This window comes from Haemorhous mexicanus, chromosome 30, assembly GCF_027477595.1.
Source record: "Haemorhous mexicanus isolate bHaeMex1 chromosome 30, bHaeMex1.pri, whole genome shotgun sequence".
NCBI lineage: Eukaryota > Metazoa > Chordata > Aves > Passeriformes > Fringillidae > Haemorhous > Haemorhous mexicanus.
Window position 1 is genome coordinate 641583 of NC_082370.1, and position 21525 is coordinate 663107.

A 21525-nucleotide genomic window follows, 5' to 3' on the forward strand; every position below is an offset into this window, starting at 1 on the left:
AATTTTCTCTCTTGATCCATCTGAAATACGGGATATTTTCACCCCATGTCTTCTTTAATCCATTGTAGAGAGTGATACCCACCCAAGTGTGAGCAGGACATCTTCTCATAGCAAAATAATTATAATTAGAGGCAGTTTGAAGATGGATTTTGCCATGCTGCAGCTTTAAGGTTGTTTTTAAAGTTTGTCAGATTTCTTGGACTCCCTTAGCTGACTCCTGACCCTGTTTTTGTTCCTTTTTCACACCTGTCTCCAACATTGGCTTTTTTGAGCTCAGGGCAAGAGGAAATCAGACACTTCTGCCTTCCCCCAGGGGGCATTTCAGGGATTAGGTCCCAGATAATATTCCCACATCAAAACTTGAACTTTAAACCCAAAATCTAAATAGGAGTGAGTGACTGCAAGAAAAGTCACTTAGAAAAACGTCCAACCAGACTGAAGAAATCTTTGAGTCAAGGCAAGAGGATGGAGAAGTGTTTCTGGTTTGTCCCATCAGGAAATGAGGGTTTTGTTGGGTGTAGGAATAACAGGCATAGTGTTAATCTGCCTTCTGCTTTGTTTGGTTGGTTTTTTTGGTTTGTTTTGTTTGGGGGTTTTGTGTGTGTGTTTTTGGTTGGGGTTGTTGTTTTTTTTTTTTTTTGGTTGGTTGGTTGGTTGGTTTGTTGTTTATTTTGTGCAGCTGGAGTCTTTATATTAAAAAAACCCCAAGTGACAAATGAGCAGCCAACTCCTCTTCTCCTGGCCTAGGCCTGGGATCTCATCATCTAACTCCTGCTCCCTTCTCTCCCAGCAAAGCTCTGACAGACTCGGAGAAGTCTCCTGACCTACATATGTTGGTTTTCACGTTTGTTAAACTGGGTTCACACTTTATGCACAGGAGTTTTGTGAAGATTAATTAGCTGCTGTTTGTGGAGTATCATATAAATGCTCTGGCTCACTGCAATAACCCCGCTCATTTCTCACACAGTGGAAGGTGTACACTCATTTAAAGTGCCTTTGTGCACTGCCTGATCCCACACTGACTGTAACTCCTGCAAAAAAATGGGAAATTTTCTCATCAGCTCCCTAATAACACAGCCTGACACAATAGATCGGAATTACTCCAGAGATAAAATATTCAGATTACAAAGAAGTCTTCCACTGTGAGATTCATTAAAGTCGGGATGGTGATATCAAACAAATGCAATTAATTGATTTGAAACAGCGACCTGCCAATCTGGCCCTTGGAAAGGAAGGAGTTTGAAGTTGTGTGGGGCACTGGGCAGGGTTACCTGTCATACCTGTCTCAGAGGTTGCCATGCCAGGACATACACAGGGGACCTGAGGGGAGGATCTGACCTGATCCAGAATTCCCTCGTTCTGATGGGGCTGGAGTCAGGCCCTCACTGCAATAATAACACTTTTGCAGTTCACAGTGCATTTTGATTTAATATTGTTACACTGATACTCATAGTAATAACTTCTGGTTTTTCTTTGTTCCCTTTGTGACATTTTGGAAGCTCAGAATTATTTAAGCAGAATTGCACTGTATCTTTAAATTTTCATTAGGTTTTGGGGTCACAGGATTTGCTGATAGGCATAATCAGAATTATCCTAGATGGTAGGTGTGATTCTCATGCCAAAAAATGACTGAGGCCACAACTCCAAATTCCCCAAATAGCCAGAGGTATTTGCTTTACAAGGGAGAATTTTTAGCTGTGTCCAGAATTTGAGGTGTATCCAGAGGCTGTTCCCAACGTACAGCCAATGCTGGACCTCTTGATTCTGTACCTCTATTTTAATGAAGCATAAAAGGTGGATGGGGGAAAAAATTTATTAATTGATTGATTTATTTTTTTAAAATTGCACCTTCTGCTGCATGGGGGACTGAGCTTTAGGGCTTCTGCCTAGTCCTGCTAAAGTCACCAGGAGGATTTTTCTGACTCCAGCAGGATTTGATTCAGGTCAATTTGATTCTTCTCACTCATCTGAGGTGGATAAACATCCTCACAGGTGTGGAACACAGGTTCCAGTCCTAGCCAGGTACAGAACCTGATCATTTGGGCATAGGCAGGATGGGACTGTGGGTCAAAGCCTGCTTTGGAAACAGTTTAACCTGTGCAAGACCTGGCTTGATTTGCCCTCACCCTTCCTCCATGTCCACGCACCCCTCGGCTGCGTTGGGAGTTCTCCTGGTGCTTCCCCACCAAGGAGTGCTCAGGGTATTGCTGAAGAATAGTTGAGATACCAGAGCTGGCTTTGTCCTGAAGTGGGAAAGGGGCACTTAAACCATTCCTCCGCTGAACTCCTGGGCTTGGTGGGAGCTCCCAGTAGGAGGAGCAGTAACTTTTAAAATAGCTCTGAAAAGAGGGAGGCAGAGCTAAGGTGGCGTTTTGGAGACCTCTCAAGTGCCTCGATCTGTCACCAGTGAGGTCAAAAACGAGAGAGAGACAACAGGAGCAGAAGTCTGCACTTATATCTTAATTAATTTAATGTTTGTGCATTAAGTCAGTCAGCTTTTCTATAGCAATGGCAGAGTTTTCGGGGTAGTTATTGAAATGCATTTAGATTTTCCCCCACCACCCTGAAAGAGTGAGAGGATGGGCCAAGGTCCCTTTGCTTGGCTGGAGCCAGAGCCACCTGCCAAACTCCCACCTAATTCTGTCCTTAGCAAGGCTAAAGATTGGCCAGAAACACAAATCAGCTAATTTTTTATAATTCTGTTAAAAAAAATCTATTATTTTTCATGTATACATAGGTTAAGGCCAAAAACTGGCTAAAGTGTCTCATTTAAAGAAATTAATAAAATCTTTCTGCAATTCTCCTGTTACCCCTAAATCAGCTTCATTTAGTGCTAAACCTTCCCTCCTCTTTGCTCCCCACCAAGTCATTTTTATTCTAATGCTGCAATAAATATTAATGCCTTTCCCAGATGCAACATCTTAAAAATAACCCCCCACATTTATACATGCACATACACACATATATATTTATATGGATAGATATGTATATATGTATGTGTGTATATACAACAACCTTCCAAATACTTCATACAGATGCCCCCTTGCAGCTCCAAATTGACTGGAGGAACTCTGGAAAAGAAAAAAAGAAAGATGTGGTTCAACTGGGAAAAAAAAATACAAAAGATAAAAATCCTTGTGTGGGCAGTTAAATGAAATTAAATCTAAATTTTGGGGTGATAGGAGGGGAATTGTCATAGTGCAGCATATCCAGTGATCTCCAACAAACATCTGAGCAAAATAAATACAAATTCTGGCACGGTATATAAGTACTAAAAGAAAACGCAGCCCTTTCTGAATTTTGTGATATCTTAAAGCAGCAAAAATGTCAGCATTTGGAGCTGTTCATCAATTCCAGAAGGCCAAGGCACCTCCAGGACCCCTCAGGGGGATCCCCAGGGTTCCATGGCCAGGCTGAGCCTGCCGGGCTCCGTAGCTGGGGAGGTTGGGAGCTCAGCGCCGCGGCGGCTCAGGCACTGGGCAAGTTTTGTGTTCTGGGATTTTTTAGTGGCCATTGCCCCCCTCGCCACGAATCAGCCCAGATTGAACTGGAGTCCAGCTTCATTTTCAGGTGTGCTGTTGGTTTGTGTTTGCTGGGGGTCTGAGCCCTGGCTTTCTGCAGGCACTGAGCAGAAAAAGGGGATTTTTGTTCCTGGCCATGCCGTGCTGCAGAGTTTGCTCGTGGATGCTGTTAAATGCACATTTGGAATTTTTGCCTCTCTCTATCTGCCTTTTGGGGCTTGTGTCACTCACAGTGCCCCAGGATCTGTCCTCTTCCCAAAATCAGCCCAGCTGACACAGCAAATTCTCTCCCAAACACTTTTCCCTGCTCATTTTCTTCATTCTTTGGTTCATGTTGATAATTTTTCTCATCTCTATCAAAAGGGATACAAGCATTCAAAAAATTGAAAAAGAAGCTGGCCATTTTCCTGCTTAATTTATTTTATATTTCCTTAGAAGTAACAACTTGCGAATTTTTTTCTTTTGTCGTTTTCCTGCAGAATGATCAGCCAGCAGCTCATTGATTTTCCTTGTCTTGGTTCATTTTATAGTTTGATTTCATTCTGGAGTTTTCCTTTGCACAGACACATCTCCTATAAGCTGTTTATATATTTGCAAGTATTCTTTTTTATATCTCTAAGAAGAGGGAAGGAGAAAAAGGAGTGTTTGTGGGTACCATTTGTGCCTCACATTATACTGTGAGTCTCTGAGAGTGCCAGTGTGCAGGGGATTTTTCCTTCTGAAAATGTTTTTATGGATAAAATCTCACCAAATCTTTCGTGTGAAAGAGGTCTCAGGTTTTAGCATGGACTTGACAGGACTTTTTAAATAAAATATATTCAGTGCTGCTCCCAAGGCATGAAATTCTGCAGGATTTTCACTTTGGAAGCCACAGAGGTGCCCAGGGCTCTGTTGGCAGAAGTTGCCCTCTGAGAGCTGAGCACTCACACCTCTGTCCTGCTGAAGGGAGACCTGAAATGAGAAGGAAATGTGGAGAAAATAACAGGCTCACCTTGCGAAAATCAACATTTTAAAAATATCTAATATATTTGGGAGATATTTAAGGAAATAATAGTTAAACAGAGGACATTTTAATTGGAAAGGGTCCCTGGCCAGGGTGGATTTTGGGCAGTGGTTTTACACAATCTGTGGCTTTTTGTGGGTGAGGTTTTCAGAGGGGTTTGGTTTGTTTGAGCAACGCAGAAATAGATCCAGCCCGGGGCTTTTTCTTTGTATTTTGGGCAGATGGAGGAGAAATCTTGTGGTGGGAGTAGTGCAGAGCAAGTGGCACTAACGAGGGGGAGCAGATTTCTGTGTTATTGTCGTGTGCTGGGGCTGGTTTGGAGGGTTGCTGGTAAACCCAGGAAATATCCATCTTTCTCCTTTAAAGTTCTAATTCAAGGCATGAATGTGTGAGTTCTGAAGGGACTTAGGGACTGCGGTAAAAAATCGTTGTCATAGTAACAGAAAGGGAAATAGGCCTGGCTCACCTGGGACTTTAACTTACTGCAAAAGCAGATTTTTTTTTTTTTTTTTAAAGGCAAGCACTCAGTAAGAGAAATAAATAAATAACTTGTTCTTTGTATTCAAAATCAATTCTTCAACTATTTATTTTTTCTTGTATATGATTGTTTTTCCTTCTCAAATCTATCTCAAAGTCTTTGATTTATTTTTTTAATTATAATTGTTGCGGTTAAACCCATCTTGTCTGACAAATAGAAACAGAAAGAATCACAGAGAATATTTTCACTCGCAACAGAGGATGCCAAAATATTTCTTGCTCATGCCTAAATTTTGAAGACTTGTTTTGTTTTTAATCCAACAACTGTGGCTTTTCACACAATTTCTTTACCTCTGAAATGTCCAGGTTCAATCAGAAAACAAAGGGGTGAATCCTTTCCTCCATGGATGTGAGACAAAATTTGTGGAATAGCTTAGGGAAAAATTCCTGCTCGATATTTCTAAACTCTAAAATCTCCATGCAGTGTTGGGTGAGTCAACAAAGAGGCTGGAGATTCAACCTGGGTACATGACGAGCTGAACTCTACAGAATAATAAACCATATGAAGATGGGTGTATATGACAGAGCAAAAATAATTGGCAGGAGAACTTTGTGGGATATTAATGGGTTTATCTGCTCGGACAGCGTGAGCTGTCATGTTTCACTTGAGCTCGTGTTTTCCTTATCCTCCCTCCAAATCTAGGTAGGAACAATCTGGGCTTTTGGCAGTTCTGTTCCTCTGCTTTTCTGACAGGAATCTCCATCAGAAAAAACATCATCGGGCTGAAACTTCATCAGATTCTTCTCTGAGCTGTGTCATCAGATTCTTCTCTGAGCTGTGTTTGCTCCCGGGTTTTTCATACATTCCAAGGCTTATCTGCCTCGGAGTTGCCCTGTTGGCTTTGTGGTCTCCACAATACCATCATCCTTCTCTATTGTTTCATGGGAAGTCCCTCCAGACAGCCCAAGAAAGACCTTGAATGTGAGGGAGAGATAAGGAAGAGACTGAAATGGTGTGGCCAAACCTGCGGGGCGGGAGTGGGTGTCGATCAGAGGAATGATGTTCCCTTACACCACGGGTGATTTCAGCCACACTGGTTATACTTTACCCGTTATTTTTAAAAATTCCATTTATTAGAGTTTGGTTTGTTTGTGTTTTGATAAATTCTTGTAGTCCTGTAAGATTCACTCTCATGCAAATCACTTCACGTACATTGTCAACCAGAATATAGCAACACCTTTTGCTGTGGTCAATAGAAGTGATGTGGTTCTTTCTCTTTCCAGATTCTTCCTTAAATTTTTTCTCAAATGCAATCAGAATTGCTTGAAAACAGCAGGAAACCCAAGAGATATGAGACGGTTCCAGGTAAGTCCTCCAAGGCTCAGCATTAACCTGCCTGCCTCTGCTCTTTTCCTTTCCCATCTCCTCTCTCCTACCCTGCTCCTCACAAACATGATGACAAGCTATGAAAAACCGTATCAGACAGCGCTCAAGTTTTTCTCCATTTGTTGTGTTTAAACCTTTTTTTCCCTTTTTCTTTTTTTCCCTTCCCTCTTTCTCCACCCTGAATCCCCAGGGGGAAGTGCTGTGCTGTACCAACCAGCAGTGGATATTTGATTTGACACCCTCAGGCAAAGCACTCGCACATCCAGCTGGCCACAGCAGGGATCGTGCCTGTGATATTTAGATGCCTCGGAATTGTTCAAAGTAGCTCTGTATGTGCTACACGAGCAACCTCCTCATTTCCTACCTCTTTCCTTTCTTATTTTTGCTTTCTAACACTCTCACATCCTCCCCTCAGCTTCTTTAAAAAACAACAACAACAAACCAAGAACCAAAATAGCGATGGGAGAGGGAGAGGAGAGGAGAGGAGAGGAGAGGAGAGGAGAGGAGAGGAGAGGAGAGGAGAGGAGAGGAGAGGAGAGGAGAGGAGAGGAGAGGAGAGGAGAGGAGAGGAGAGGAGAGGAGAGGAGAGGAGAGGAGAGGAGAGGAGAGGAGAGGAGAGGAGAGGAGAGGAGAGGAGAGGAGAGGAGAGGAGAGGAGAGGAGAGGAGAGGAGAGGAGAGGAGAGGAGAGGAGAGGAGAGGAGAGGAGAGGAGAGGAGAGGAGAGGAGAGGAGAGGAGAGGAGAGGAGAGGAGAGGAGAGGAGAGGAGAGGAGAGGAGAGGAGAGGAGAGGAGAGGAGAGGAGAGGAGAGGAGAGGAGAGGAGAGGAGAGGAGAGGAGAGGAGGCAGAAAGTGGGGCTAGAGCTGACTCTGGGGCAAGGCTGAGGCACAGCCAGGGAACCAGGAGGTTGGGCTGCACCCCAGCTTTTCTGGGGGACCTTTGATGAGCCATTTCCCCTCTTTTCAACTCTTTTTCAAATGGGGTTGCTTACATGAGCTTCCTCATTTATAAATGGAGTTAAAACTCCACAGGAGTTTACAGAGTTGCTTCAGACTTTTCATCAAAATGTGTTCTCATAGAAAAAGTGATTTTTATTTTTCTTGCTCTTCTGCTAGCAATGAAAAATTTAATAATTTTAAAAAATGTTTCAACTTTCATGAGAAATCCTGCAAAACAAAATCTTCTGAAAGCTCAGAAAAATTAAAGAAATGCAGAAAAAAAAATTATTAGCTTTTTGTTTGGAGCATGAAGAAATTTAAAGAAAAATTCCTGACCAACCTAATTTTTTTCACCAGTAGTTTAAAGAGACTGCAGTGACTTCTTCACTCTGTGTTTTTTAGAGATGATAAGACAAGAGAAAAAAAGAGGTGCTCATTGTTAGGGAATTCATACTGAGTTTTTTTTCAAGTGGCAATTTCCATAAAGAAAAGAACCAGCAATTAGTTATCATCTGCCAAGAATGCTAAAAAATCTAGAAAGCAAAAGAAAACCTCTTTTACTGCATGTAAACACATCTTGTTGGCTTTTGGAGCCAGCAAGAAGAACTGATTGTGGAATGTCAGGAACCATAAATAATCTCCTTTTTTGGGGGTTTTGTTCTGAGTTTGTAAAAAAAATCATGCCCAGGGCTCTCCTGATTAACACCTGGAGACCTGAGGCACTGCCATAATACACAGAATATTGGCTGTGACTGCCAGAAGAGAAATTCTGGACCCAACCACATCAGAATATTGGAGAAATTCAGCTCTGATTTCAAACCCTTGCTGGCCACTCCCAAAAAATCCTCAGATCCTTGATTTCCATCAGATGCTGAGCTGAAGGCGGAGTTTGGATCTAACTTCTTTTGGGGGGGCAGAAATCTCTCTGTGGTGTCTGCATTATTCTTGGTGTCACCTCACCTGAATGAGGATGTGGCAGCCCAACAGCCCCAGATGTCCAGGGAAACCTTGAACAGGGAACCAGAACCAAATCCTGCAGGGTGCTGTGGATGGGGAGGGAATTCCTGCATTCCTCAGCCCATCCACCTGGCAGCTCTCTGCATGGGAGAGAGCCTGGCCTTGCTTCTGATCTCTGCACCAAAAGCAGCACTTTTTTGAGGAGAATGAGCTGGGATGGACTCCTCAGCTGGGTTTTCTACCTCCAAACACGCCAGGCTGGGAAAACAGAGCCAAGTGAAACTCCAGGGCTCTGCTTCTCTGGGACATCTTCAAGTCCTCCTGCATGTTCAGTCCATGGGAGTTCCTCAGTGTGAGAGCTCAGTTCAGGCCCCCAAACTAATCAAGATCAGCCTTTCAAACCATTGAATTCAGTTTACTTTTTATCAACCCCCCCAAAAAATGTCAACCTGTTCTCAGAGTTACACAATGAAAACCTTTGAGACAAATGGCAGAATTCTTGAGGTTTTGAGTGAGAGCAGGATCTTCATTCAGGCTGCTTCAAAGCTGGACACGTGGGCTGTTGAGATTTGTTCTGGGCTACAGAGGTCAGTGTGTATAAAAAAAAATACCAAAAGTGGCTCAAATTGCTAAAATTTGACACCTTGGGAATAGCAAAGCTCTGTGTTCCAAAGCAAATTAGCTGTGATGAACAGTGAGGACAATGTGCAAAGACAGCTTGTTTTCTGTCTGCCTCCTGGTTTCTAAGGACTTCATCATTACTTCCCTCAGCATAACCAAAGTTAGGAGTGTTCTTCAACACTCCAGCAGCCTCTGGACACTTCTTTTATTTTTGGTTGGATTTTTTGTGTTTGTTGAGTTTTCTGTTTTAAAGTTTTGATAAATTCTTTTTGTCTGCTTCTTGTTGGACATGGCCTGTCAGCAACCCTGAAAGTCAAAAGCGGGGGGAAAAAATTACTTTAAAATATTAGTGGTCTGTTTGCACACTTTGGACGTGTTAATTTTCATTTTAATTGTTAAGATATTCACCAGGCAAAGTAAGGAATGTGCAGAGTTGTCTGTTAGGTTTGAAGGGGCAGTTGTGCATCCTGCCAGTGCAGAAACCTGTGAGCAGAGTAAAAGCAGGCTCCAAAACCACAGTGCAGTAGAGTGGTTTATTCATTTCATTATTTAATTCAGCATGTTTCAGTCTTGGGCCATATCTAAGACTTCTGCTGGTTTTCCCCCAATAAATTATTTGCACAGCTGTTGTTATTAAGTCCCTCCTTTTCCAGACACTTCCAAGCACTTGGCTTTCCTTATGCAAACAGAATTCTGCAGCAATGCTCATCTAAGTGTGCTTTAATTCCTATCTGTGCTCTTCTGCAGAACCAAATATTTTCATTTTCCATGGAGTAGTGCTTGTCAAACCTCCAGGAGACATCAGGATGCTCCTTTTCTTCTGTGGTTATCAAACAAAAGAGCAGCGAAAATCCCTCAATCAAAGTTCACATTTCAATCACTACTGGAACCTGGGCTGACAGGGTCTTGTCCAACACTGGTTTTGCTCTTTAATGGAGCCTGAATGAAAGCCCAGACCTGAGGCTTTGTTGATGAGACACAAGTACAAATAGGAGATGTGGAAACAGTGCCTTGCAATGCATCCTGTGAGTGTTCCAGCACAGAGCAATGGTTACTCATGACTGGGAAAGTGTCAAGCCAGTGCTTCTGATTAAAGATGGGTGTGAAGCTGCACAGTTTGGGCTGGGTTTGGCTCATCCCCAAAGCTCCGAGGCACTGGGATCCAGTGTCCAAGCCTGGCCCCAGCCTCACTTCCAGAGCCATTACAAGATTTAGATATTTCATACTATGCTAGCAATATATTAAGATAAATTAAATGTTAGGTTTCTTGTGTATCATTAAAAAAAAGGGGGGGGGGGGGTGAGGAGGAAAGGTTATATTAACATTGTGCTGTAAATTAATGCAGCTCCAGATGCCTGAAGAGTTGTGGCTTTTTTTACTATAATTTAGTTTGGAGAGCAACACCAGCTGCTTTGTGATCCTCTTGCCTTCCTTTTTTAACCAAATGCAATGATTTTGTGCTGTTGAAAACTATGTTTTACATCAGAAGTAAAGGAACGTGTGATCATTATTTTAGTGAGGGTTTTTTTCCCTTGTAGTAACATGATTTTATTGTGAATCACTGCTTCAATGTCTGTCAGTGGCTAAAGCAGGGAAAGAGACTCTTTCTAGAACTAAAAGAAAGGGAATATTTCTAGAACTAAGGGTTCATAGTTCCTTGATGGCTGCCCAAAACCCACAGAGATGGAGCAGGATGTCCTTGTGAATTTAACTGAAACCAATAGTGGTTATTTATAAATTAAAATATTTCCAAATAAAGCTGGTGGGTGGAAAACTGAGGCAAAAGTCATCCTAAAATCACTTATTCAAACACAGGGTTTGAGTTCAGCTCCTCTGCAGATTGAGTTTCCATAGATGTTGTGAGTCAGGGCTGTGTTGTCAGTGAGGGATTCTCCCAGGAATGGAACTTCAAATAAAAATTAAACCCCCAAAAACAATGCCCTCCATTTAATGAGGAATTATCCTACAGAACTTGACTGAAGCCCAGTGATGCTTTAATGGTAACGAGAGGTGTGTAAAGGGGGACAGTGATTCTGTAGAACTGAGATGAGTCTCTTCAGCTGAAATGCTTCAGCTGAGACCTGGTGCTCCCACATTAGGCTCCTGTTGATTGGGAATTCTGTTTCCTCCAGGAGCACAGTGATTAAACAGGTCCTGCAGTGCCAGGGAGGGGTAGGAGGCAGCAGGCATTGGTTCTAACAGTGGTCAGCTTTGAACCAATGTCCTTTTTTAGGAGCAAAATGAGAAAGGTCAGTAATTGCCCTCTGTTTTCAGCAGAAAACATGACATGGAATGTTTCCTCGCAGGTACCCCCCCTCCTCTAGATGCTCTAGGGAGAAAGAGAAAGGAAAAATAACAAGGTGCACCCCTGGGGAGGTTTCCTTCCTGACCTCGGAGTGGTTGGATCAGTTCATCATCAGGCATGTGAGCAGAGCTGGCTGGGGCTGGGATTTCACCCAGCTCGCTCTAATCCAGGCTCCGAGGGCTCTGTGTCACTCAGGGAAATGGAAAATGATTTAGAGGGGTGGGATGATATTGGGAGTTAGGAATGTAGGCTGCAGGAAGCAAAAAGGATGGCAAGGATAAAACATAACTGCTCTAAATGGGAATCCTGCTCAGGCTGATGGGGAAGGAATGTGCCAGAGACCCCTGTGGTCAGGCTGGGATATGGACAGGGATCACTGAACTGCTGGGAGAGGTGAATACTACATGGAGTAATCATGATGGGGAACTAATTTCCCAGGCAGAGTTTGCAAAACAGATGCAGCTGGTGGCAGCAGAGCCTGGGCCTGCTCCTAGAGGGGGCAGATTTCTTCATCGGGTACTGCCTGACCCAACAAAAGGTGATGTTCTTTTACACTCTGAGTGAGTAAGGGAAGGACTGACTCAATTGCAAGAGAAAAAGTACTCAAGGAGCTTAATGTGCTCAGATCTGAAGGCCAAATATCCATGGGGAAAGAGTTCCCAGAGTGATGTCTCATCCATTAAAAACAAACCACAGATGAGATCCACTCAGTCTCAGATTGACAGCAGAAAGGAGGCAGATTTGCTGTGTTGGGCCCTTCTGATTTCTTGTTTGGGTACAATATACTGGATTAACTGCAGCCAAAGGAGAGCAAAATGCCATTGGAACAGGTGCAGGAATGGGTCATTAAGGGGACAGGGGCTGGACCAGAGCTTGGCTCAAGAACTTGCACTGGGGAGGGTGGAACTGCTCTCTGAAATTACCCCCAGGAAGGTCAGGAAGGGAAAGAATAATTTTAGAGCTAATGTTAAGTACAAAGTGATTAGGAATAAATTTAGGCTGTAAGCTATAAATTCCCTCATCACCAGGCTTTAAACAAGATGAGTGTCAAAGACAGAAGGTAGAAATGGCTGCAAATGATTTTAGGAAAGCAGCTCCAGTTTGTCTGTGGATAACAGCAGGAGACAAGGTGGGTCCAACCCTGTGTCCCCAGAACCTTCAGATTCTCTGGGGTGAAGGCAGGGTGCCCAGCCTGCAGGATCAGGGTCCTGGAGAGGATTTCCCAAAGAATTCCATGGAAGTTTTGAGCAGAGTGAGGCTGCTGGCATTTTCCACGTTGTTTATCTTACTCCTAATCCAACTCTGAGGCAAACCCATGATATCCAGACTCTCCTCCTGTGTTACTCCCTCAACCAAAATTCCTGTTGACATCAATGGGAGCCCTGTCCAAGTCCAGGCAGCAGGATGAGGCCTGACATATTTCCTTCCACTTAGCTGGAAAATAATAACAATAACAATAACAATAACAGCAGCAACAACAACAACAACAACAACAATAATAATAATAATAATAATATAATATTAATAATAATAATCCTTATAGCAGGGTTTTTTTTTTTGAAAAGTGAAAATAATATGGTGCTGTGACTAGAGAGTTACAAGGGAAAGTGCATCAGGAATGCAATATTGTTTCCAGATGTACGATGTCATAAAGAATTTTTTCCACACTTGGAATGGTAACAGGAATTTTTTGAGAGAGATCATTTACACAGTGATGAGATATGTTACATGTAAGTGAATGCCTGTATGCCTGGAATGTTTGTACCATATGTCTAAATAGGTGTGTGTGACTGATACAGATTTTATATCTGGGGATGTGAATGGATTTGCATATCTGTGATCTGAAGAGCAGCACCCTTTAGAATATAAAAATACTGATATAACATAGTTGGGGGAGGGAAATTTGTAGTAGCCAGGTGAAGGTTTGTAAAGAAACACAACCCCCTGAGCTGTGCCGGGAGGTGAAAGAGGGGCAGCAGAGCTCAGAGAAGCCGAGTTTAAAGTGCTAAAGACACTCTGGCTGGATGTCACGAGAGGTGAGCCCTCCCTGTGGGTTCTGAGCGGGATTGCATTACAGAAATCCACCTGGGAAACAAAAACAATGTGGAGATACAGCTCCAGCATTTCCCCAGGACTGCTGGGGAACCCCTGCTTTATGGCTGTGGCCTCTCAGCTGACAAGAAGACCTTTGCAGATTGGCAGGGAGAACCTCAAGGAATGTGAAAACAGCTTAGAATCCTGTAATTCCCCCGGTGTTCAGAGGGAGATGGGATCTGTGTTTGGAAGGATGAAGGAATAACACATCGCCCTCTCTACTTCTTTCTTGCTTGCTGTGCTCTGAAACCTCAGCAGAGGTGACAGCTTGGTCCAGCTTTTGGGCGGCACAACATCTGAAGTTTATGCTGTCTGTGCCTAAAATTTGGCCCTCAGCCTCACCAGAATCCATGGCCTACCTGACCTATTTTGTTGTTCTCAGGTCATTACCTTTAGATTAAATTTTGCATTAACAAATGGTGTTAGGTAAAGGATCATCCACTGAGAATAGGCAAAGAAGCAAATTATCATACACAAGAAGTGGTGCCATCAGGGCAGGACAAGCAAAACTCACCAGAACCATTTGCCAGCGCTGTGGGCAAAAGTCAGAATTTAAATCTCCAGGGAAGTTTGCACATCACCTTCCATCAGCACTAAATACAGGGTTTTTGAAAAAGGGCTTGGACTATTTTACGACGTTGGGAGAACAAGTGTTGTTGATAAATACGTGTTTAGGAGGGTATTGGCAAAAGTGCATAGAAATGGTTAACAAGGTAATGGTAAGAAATGTTGACCTTGATTTGTTTAGCTAAGATGTAAAGATTTTTGAAGGTCAAAGGTGTTCTTGTGTAGTGTTTTGGAGTCTAACTGTGTCTGACCCTCTAACATTAAGCTGCTGTGGCCTGCAGTTTTGAAGAGTGAAGCAAACCAGGGGGAAAGAGGGAAGGGGGAGAGAACAGGAAATGGAGTGAGGTGTTTCAGGAAGTTGTCAGGAGCTGACTGATTGATTCCAGATGGAAAGGGTCACCCTTCATGACCCAGGAAATACTCACTGGGGGAAAGCAGTTGGCTTGTGAAAGGGAAGGGCCTGGGAGTAAGAGACCATGGTGGAATGCACATTCCTCCTCCTTTTATCCATAAAACATTGGCTTTTAATCTCCAGAATAAAATAATTGTGTTGTGATTTCCATCTGGCAAGAGGGAACAGCTGGGGCAAAGTGAAGAAATTCAGTAATTTTGATGTCCATGTTCTCATGTGTCCTTTCTCCAGACCACGGATGAGGAGTTGGGTGGTGGTGGTGTAGCAATGACAAAGCTCTCTGCTGAAATTCAGGTTATAGCAAAAAAGGTCCCAAACTTTGAGAAGGTTCTGCTCCAGATCTGAACTTTGCATCTCGTCCTGTCCATGAGAATGCTCTGTTTATTCACCCTGGGTCCCAGCCTGTGACAGGCCAAGTGGCTCTGGCCCTCCTGTCATGGATGAGAGAGGTGGATAAAAATGGAATCACACGTGGAGAGAGGTCTAGAAGTGCATCTTCCATTCCTGCTGGCTCAGGGAGCAGAGGATGCTCAGCACCTGTCTTCTGGACTGGTTCTTGCCATTACTCTGCCATTGCCATGGGGTCTCTACATCTCCTATCAAAATGTGGCTCTTGTGTTGTGCACAACCCAAATGGTGATTCCAACACTGACCCCTGCTCTGGGACAGGGACAGGACCCAGGGATGGCTGGGGCTGTGCCAGGGAGGGTCAGGCTGGATTTTGGGAAAGGCTCTTCCCCCAGAGGGTGCTGGCACTGCCCAGGCTCCCCAGAGGATGGGCATGGCCCCGAGGCTGCCAGAGCTCCAGGAGAGTTTGGACACCGCTCCAGGGGTGCCCGGGGTGGGATTTTGGGGTGTCTGTGCAGGGCCAGGAGCTGGACTGGATGATCCCAGTGGGTCCCTTTTCAACTCAGGACATTCCATGATTCTATTCTATGTGTGAACACCTGAAGCCTGCCTCTGTTCTCTCTTCCTGGGAGCAGGTGGGTGTGTATTTACTCCACTTGAGTGAGTGAGCTCAGAGATGTCTCCATTCCATACTGTAACTGTATATACAAGACACACTTTTTATTTACATTTGGTTGCAATTTAAACACTTGTCATAAATATTTCAGACACTGGAATAATTCAGGCCTATTCCCCTTTGCCACAGTGTGTTCTGGGCTGGCCAGTGAGAGACTAAAATTTATTTCCATTGTTTAAGGGAAAATAATGAAGTGCATCTGAGTGGGCTCAGCTATGTCATGTGGGAAACGTTCCCTTTGGATGGAGTCACGCCCCACCCTAATGGGAATGAGGAAATCAGTTGGCACACAAAAGCAACACATTCTGTGACAAGAATGCTTGAGAAGTATAAGAGTACAGGATGACAAGAGCCTTTTGGAATGAATTAGAGTTGTCTCGAGAAAGAAAGTATTCTTTAAGCTCGCCTAAGCCTGGGGAGGGCAAGGTCTCTCCTGCTCTGTGCTGGATAGAGTTTTATCAACAATTAGAGCTTGACATTCTCTTACCTCAGCTGTGACATCTGAGGCTGTGAAAATCCATGAGCACATCCAGGGTTTGACTCTCCATAGCTGTGCATTACTGTAGGTGTGGCAGTGGGATGGAATTAAGCTCATTTACACCAACAAATGGTCAAAACCACTCAGTCAGAGGGCATCTTCTTTCACGAGTTAAAATGCTGTTTTTTCCCAAAAGTTTGTGGTTTGAAGTCACACATCTTTATCTGGATTAATGGGATTTAGAGCTTTGGATACTGTAAAAACTAAATTAATATATACAGTTATTTCCTCTAAGAATTCAGATTGGAGCCCAGTCATGGAGGTTGATGTTTAAAACCTGCTGCGTGGTTTGGGGTGCTCAGGCTCAGATGATTTTTCAGGAGGCAACATGCACTCACATACCAAACCCAGGCACGATATTAGGTCCTGTTTTCATGGAATTTCCATCCTGCAGGAGCTGGGTCATTTTACAGTGAGCCTTCTATGGATGCTGTGTTAAATGCAATTAATGCACTGAATGAAGGCTGAAAATATTTTCTTCCCTTCTTAAACCCCTGCAGGGTGTGCTGCCATTGTACAAAACAAGGGTGTAAACTTTAGCTGAACTGAATAATTAATCCTTAGCAAGTTGGATTTCAAATAAATTGTTTACCTGGCTGTTTTTCTCTTTCTAAATATGCAGGTGGTGCTATCGACAACGGTGAATGTGGATGGGCACGTGCTGGCAGTGTCTGACAACATGTTCGTGCACAACAACTCCAAGCACGGGCGGAGAGCAAGGAGACTCGACCCCTCGGAAGGTGGGAGCTTTGTCTGGAGAGCAGAGCAGAAATTACCCGTTCTTCCATTTCTGTTTGTTTTCAGGAGGGAAGGAGAGCTAAGGGGGAATTGCAGAGCCTCAGGGGGTTTGGGGAAGGCAGAGGCAGGAAAACAGTGTCTACTGCATGCAAAATATGATCCTCCTCACATCTAAGGGACTGACTCCCCATCCCCCTGCAATTTATTAATTAGTATGTACTGCAAAGATGAAAAACACAGAAACACCAAGTATTATCTAAATTTCAGCCCTCTCATTCAGCTGGGATAGATTTGATTTCAGGCAAATTAGGCAAGATGACATCTTAGTTAAACAGAGCTGTTCCAGCACAAGATGTGTATGAAAAAGTGTCACTGGTTCCCTTAAACAAACTGTGCACAGAGCCTAACGATGCGCAGAGGGAGCTGACACTAATTGATGTGAGTTTGTTTGGCTAAGCCAGACTCATGGCCAGCTCGAGGATGGGTTGGGGACTGTATTCAAGCAATTACAAATTCTTGTATCTGTTAAGTTTCAAAACGTTTGGCCCCTCCTCTCCCTCTTGGTTCCCAAAACATTCCACCTCCCTCACGCAGACAGTGCTCAAAAACGACTGGAAAATGCTGGAAAGTGCTATCAGGGCCTGCTTTTCCCTCTCCTGCAGCCACTGAAAGTGAGAAGAGCTGGTGATGTTAGTAGAAAAGACAAGCAAGGATATTATTTCATTATAATGTTTTGCTGCCCCACTTCTTAACTGTGCCCTGTATCAACCTAAAAGAAGAATTAATGAACTGGAAGAAAATGATTGAATCAGTAAAGAATTCGGAGTGGTGTTAATTCTCCCCCAGCGGGCAGTGAAATGGTAGAAGGAAAATCCCAGGATTCCTAGCCTAGGAAGCCATCCAGTTTTTCCTTGACTGATTGGATGTGATTGACTGGCTGTTCAAAGGAGTCTCATGTTTTTGGAGCACTGCCAAAGTTCCCCTCCACCTCTGACCCTGTCAACATTGGGAATGGAGTGATGGATTGACTTTGGTTATGGCCTGGAAACCATATTGGGTTCCTGATGGGATGCATAGTCCATAGGCCTGGAACATATGGAAGAGAGACATAAAAAAAATAAAGGCTCTATAAAATCAAGAAAATTTTTAGAAATTATCTCCTGATATGAATTGGAGGAGACATTTGATATTCCCATATATTCTTTCACCCATTGATAAATGTAATGAATTTGACTCTACCTTTTTTTGCACAGGGTTTGTGTCTGTGGGATCATATGCTAATCAGTGGGTGTTATTTTGTTTTTTTAAGCAGTCTCTGCACAATCATTTAAGCATTTCATTTTTACACCCACTACAGTTGGCCTATTAGGCTTTAATGACACGATGTTAAGTGCCAGTAATGAATAGGCAAGTAATTAACACTTGCAAGGCAGAAAACACTCATTTATTTATTTATTTATTTATTTATTTATTTATTTATCAACATACTGGGGTCTGTGGAGTGGTGAGAAGCCTTCATGGGTGAATGGCTGGAAGGGACTTGTCCTAGGCCTCTGCTAGCAGTGGGAATTCAGGAATTCCCAGGTGTGGATGGGTGGAGCTGCTCCCAGCTGCAGTTTTTGCATCACTTGGGATGTTTGATACTCACAGGAATTGCTCCAGGGATTTACACCCAGGCCTCAGAGCTGTTGGGGGGATGAAAAAAGACACCTTAAAGAGCTGTTTTGGTGGTTTTTTGTTCTGTGCAGCCACGCCCTGCATCAAAGCCATTAGCCCAAGCGAGGGCTGGACCACGGGGGGAGCCATGGTGATCATCATCGGGGACAACTTCTTCGATGGGCTGCAGGTGGTGTTTGGGACCATGCTGGTGTGGAGTGAGGTGGGTACAGCTGCCCCTCTGCCCCTGAGCTGGGGAGACTTCCCTTTTCTGGGGAGGAACGGGGTTAATTCCTGTTCCCATTCCATCATGCTGTTTGAGGTGGGACACAGAAACCTGTGTGAAGGGGATTTATGGGATGTGTTTTCCTTGCTCTGTGATATTATTGAATGATACCCAGAACGGAACTGAACAATTCTAGGTGTCTATAAAATCAAAGAAATCATTAGATATTGTCTCCTGATATGAGCTGAATGAGACATTTGATATTCACATATCTGTTTTTACCCATGGATGAACTTAATGAATGTTACTCTACCAATTTTTCCACAGGGTTTATTATTTACAAAGGTTTATTTACATAAGCAAAGGTAGAGAAATAAATGGTTTAAGTTTGGGGAGGAGAAAAAAAAAAATCCATCTGGGCCCAGGAATAAGCCATCAATTAACCAATGGGCTTAACAGGACAAGTTTCTTGATGACAATTCATCCTAAAATGTGTGATCCTCTCCCTGGAGGCGAGGATCTTACCCCGGCATATCCCTCTGCTGATCTATTGTGATAATTTTTTAAAAAGAGTTTTTACTGAGGCCTGTGATGGCAGGACAAGGGGGAATGGTTTTAAAGTGAACAAGGGTAGAAATGGAAATGAGGATAACCTTTTTTATGATGAGGCCCTGGCACAAGTAGCCCAGAGAAGCTGTGGCTGCTCCATCCCTGGAAGCGTCCAAGGTTGAACAGGACTTGGAGAAATCTGGGAGAGAGAAAGGTGCTCACTGGGGGTGGGTCTGGATGGTCTTTAGGGTCCTTCCAACCCAAACTTTTCTGTAATTTACTGGTGAAGTGAAAGGATAGAGCAGAGCCCTGATGGTGCTGTCCTGTTGCCGTCTCCAGCTGATCACACCTCACGCCATCCGCGTCCAGACGCCTCCCCGGCACATCCCCGGCGTGGTGGAGGTGACATTGTCCTACAAATCCAAACAGTTCTGCAAAGGAGCACCAGGCAGGTTCATTTACACAGGTGGGTGCCTGGGATTTTGGCTGCGGGAGCTGTGTTGGTAATTGCTATTGACAGCCCTTGGTTGGATTCATTAATTCATTAATTAATTTACCCCATTGCTCGTCCAAGGCCACTCTGGCAGTGGTGACATTTGGGGGTGTAAGGAAGAGGTTTCACAAGGCATTTTTACTCCACTGCTGTCACAACATGGGTCTGCCTACAGAATATGCAACCAAATATTTACATTCAACCTGATTATATTTGAGCTTTTCTTTCCTTTGTGTTTTTCTTTTTTTGGAAGGAGTCACACTGAGATTGTTTAAAACTGTTGGAAAGGTTAATATAAAAATTAGCTATACATTTCAAGGGTAAATCTAACTGGCACAGTGAGGCTGTTGTGGGAGCTCATCTGTGCCCTGTAATGTGTCTTTCTGTCGGGCTTCTGCAAAGTGTGCTGTGCTGGCACTGCTGCTCTTCTGGGGCTCTCAGTGTTTCCCCTCCCAAGCGCTCCCACTCAGGGGTGCTGCAACCCGGCCATCAGCCTCCTCTCCTCATCAAAATGGGACACGTGGACTTTTCCATAAGGTTCCCACATGGAAAACTTCCTGTCAGAATGAAGCCAGCAGGGTTCTGTAGACATGTAACGATGTGCTGGAGAGTACAGCAAAAACCCAGACAAAGGGCTCGCTGGAGGGGAATGGCAGTGGCTGAACCAACTTTAGCAGCTGAAGTAAGAGATGAAATACTTCAAATGAGAGATAAAAGCCTGTTTTTAAATCATCACATTAGGAGTTGGAAGCTTGCTGGGATCTCTTGCTCGCCTTGGCTGGGAGAAGCTGGCTAACAATGAGGAGCGGGAGCGATGGACTAGCCTGGAAAATAAAACTTTAATAGTGAAAATAACAAAAGGTGACAACTGCAGGTTACAGAGGCAGATTCCATGGACTCCTGGGCAGGACAAACGCAGCCAGGCATGGGGGCATCTGAGGGCAAAGGTCCCATCCCAAACGTGAAGGTTCCATCCCAAAGGTCCCATCCCAAACCCGGAACATGACCTTATCAGAAAAAGGTCCTGAACCCACAGAGAAAAAGAACTGGAAACTTGACCCATTATAGGATAGAACTTGACCCAATGTAGGATAGTGCTGTTGGCATACTGGCTCCCAAGAACCCATAGCTCCCACTGTGACCCAACTAGGTGCCCCCCCTCAGTGTACTGTCCACCGTGGTCTGAGGTCAAAACCCTCTCTGAAAGCCTCTGAGGTAAAAATCTTAGCAGGATGAGACCCCCACAACCACACCCAGGCACTCAGCCCCTGTGTGTGCCTTCCTCTGCTGAGGATACAGGTTGCACGCACATCCCTGCTCTGAATTGCTTTCCTTTCATCAGCTGCTCCTGGAATAAAAAGACATTTGTTCTCTGCTGCTAATCTTGCTGTAGCCTCATATTCTGTTTTTAATACGACACAAATTCAAATTCTCTGCTGCTGTAAGTGGTTCCATTATGGTTCCCTTGGCTTTAATAACACACCCGTTTATGCCAGCTGAGGGCATGTCTTGCAGCCTTTCCTAGTTCAGCTTTGATCACAGCTCTGCATTTACTTTGTCACAGGGATGCTAACCTGGAAATGTGTATATCAGGGAGATTTGGAACATAATTTTCCTTGCTGAGCAGAAATCCTCCAGGGGTTACCTTGTCAGAGCAAAGCAATATTAAATCATCTGTGGGAGAGGCTGGGCTCTGGGTTGTGCTGCATCAGCCTCTGTGTCAGGATCCAGAGAGGGGAAGGTGCTGGTTTGCTAAATCTTGTAAGGAGACTGGAGCTCTTGTCTTCTGCTTGTGAGAAACAACACTTACAAGGATGCAGAGAGCTCTATAAATTGGAAGAGTGAGTTCCAATTGGACAGAAAAAGCTGAGGTGACAAAGCATTTCCTGCTGTCGCTGCTTTAGCCTGTGAGAGACATGGGGAAATAGTGAATTGCAGGATCTGAGGGGGCTGACAGGAAAACCAGAGGGGGACCCTTGATCAAGATCTGGAGTGACAGGACAAGGAGTAATGGGTTCAAA

General features: G+C 44.0%; 1 protein-coding gene across 2 annotated transcripts in view; it reads left to right on the forward strand.

The window, feature by feature from the left end:
* The window catches only part of EBF2 (EBF transcription factor 2), a 128980-nt gene that overhangs the window by 86183 nt on the left and 21272 nt on the right, over positions 1 to 21525 (forward strand). For both annotated transcript variants that reach the window (XM_059870580.1, XM_059870581.1), the window contains exons 7-10: positions 6286 to 6367; positions 16465 to 16582; positions 18329 to 18459; positions 19351 to 19477. In XM_059870580.1, coding sequence (XP_059726563.1) covers positions 6286 to 6367; positions 16465 to 16582; positions 18329 to 18459; positions 19351 to 19477 — 458 coding nt within the window. The remainder of the gene's footprint in view (positions 1 to 6285; positions 6368 to 16464; positions 16583 to 18328; positions 18460 to 19350; positions 19478 to 21525) is intronic.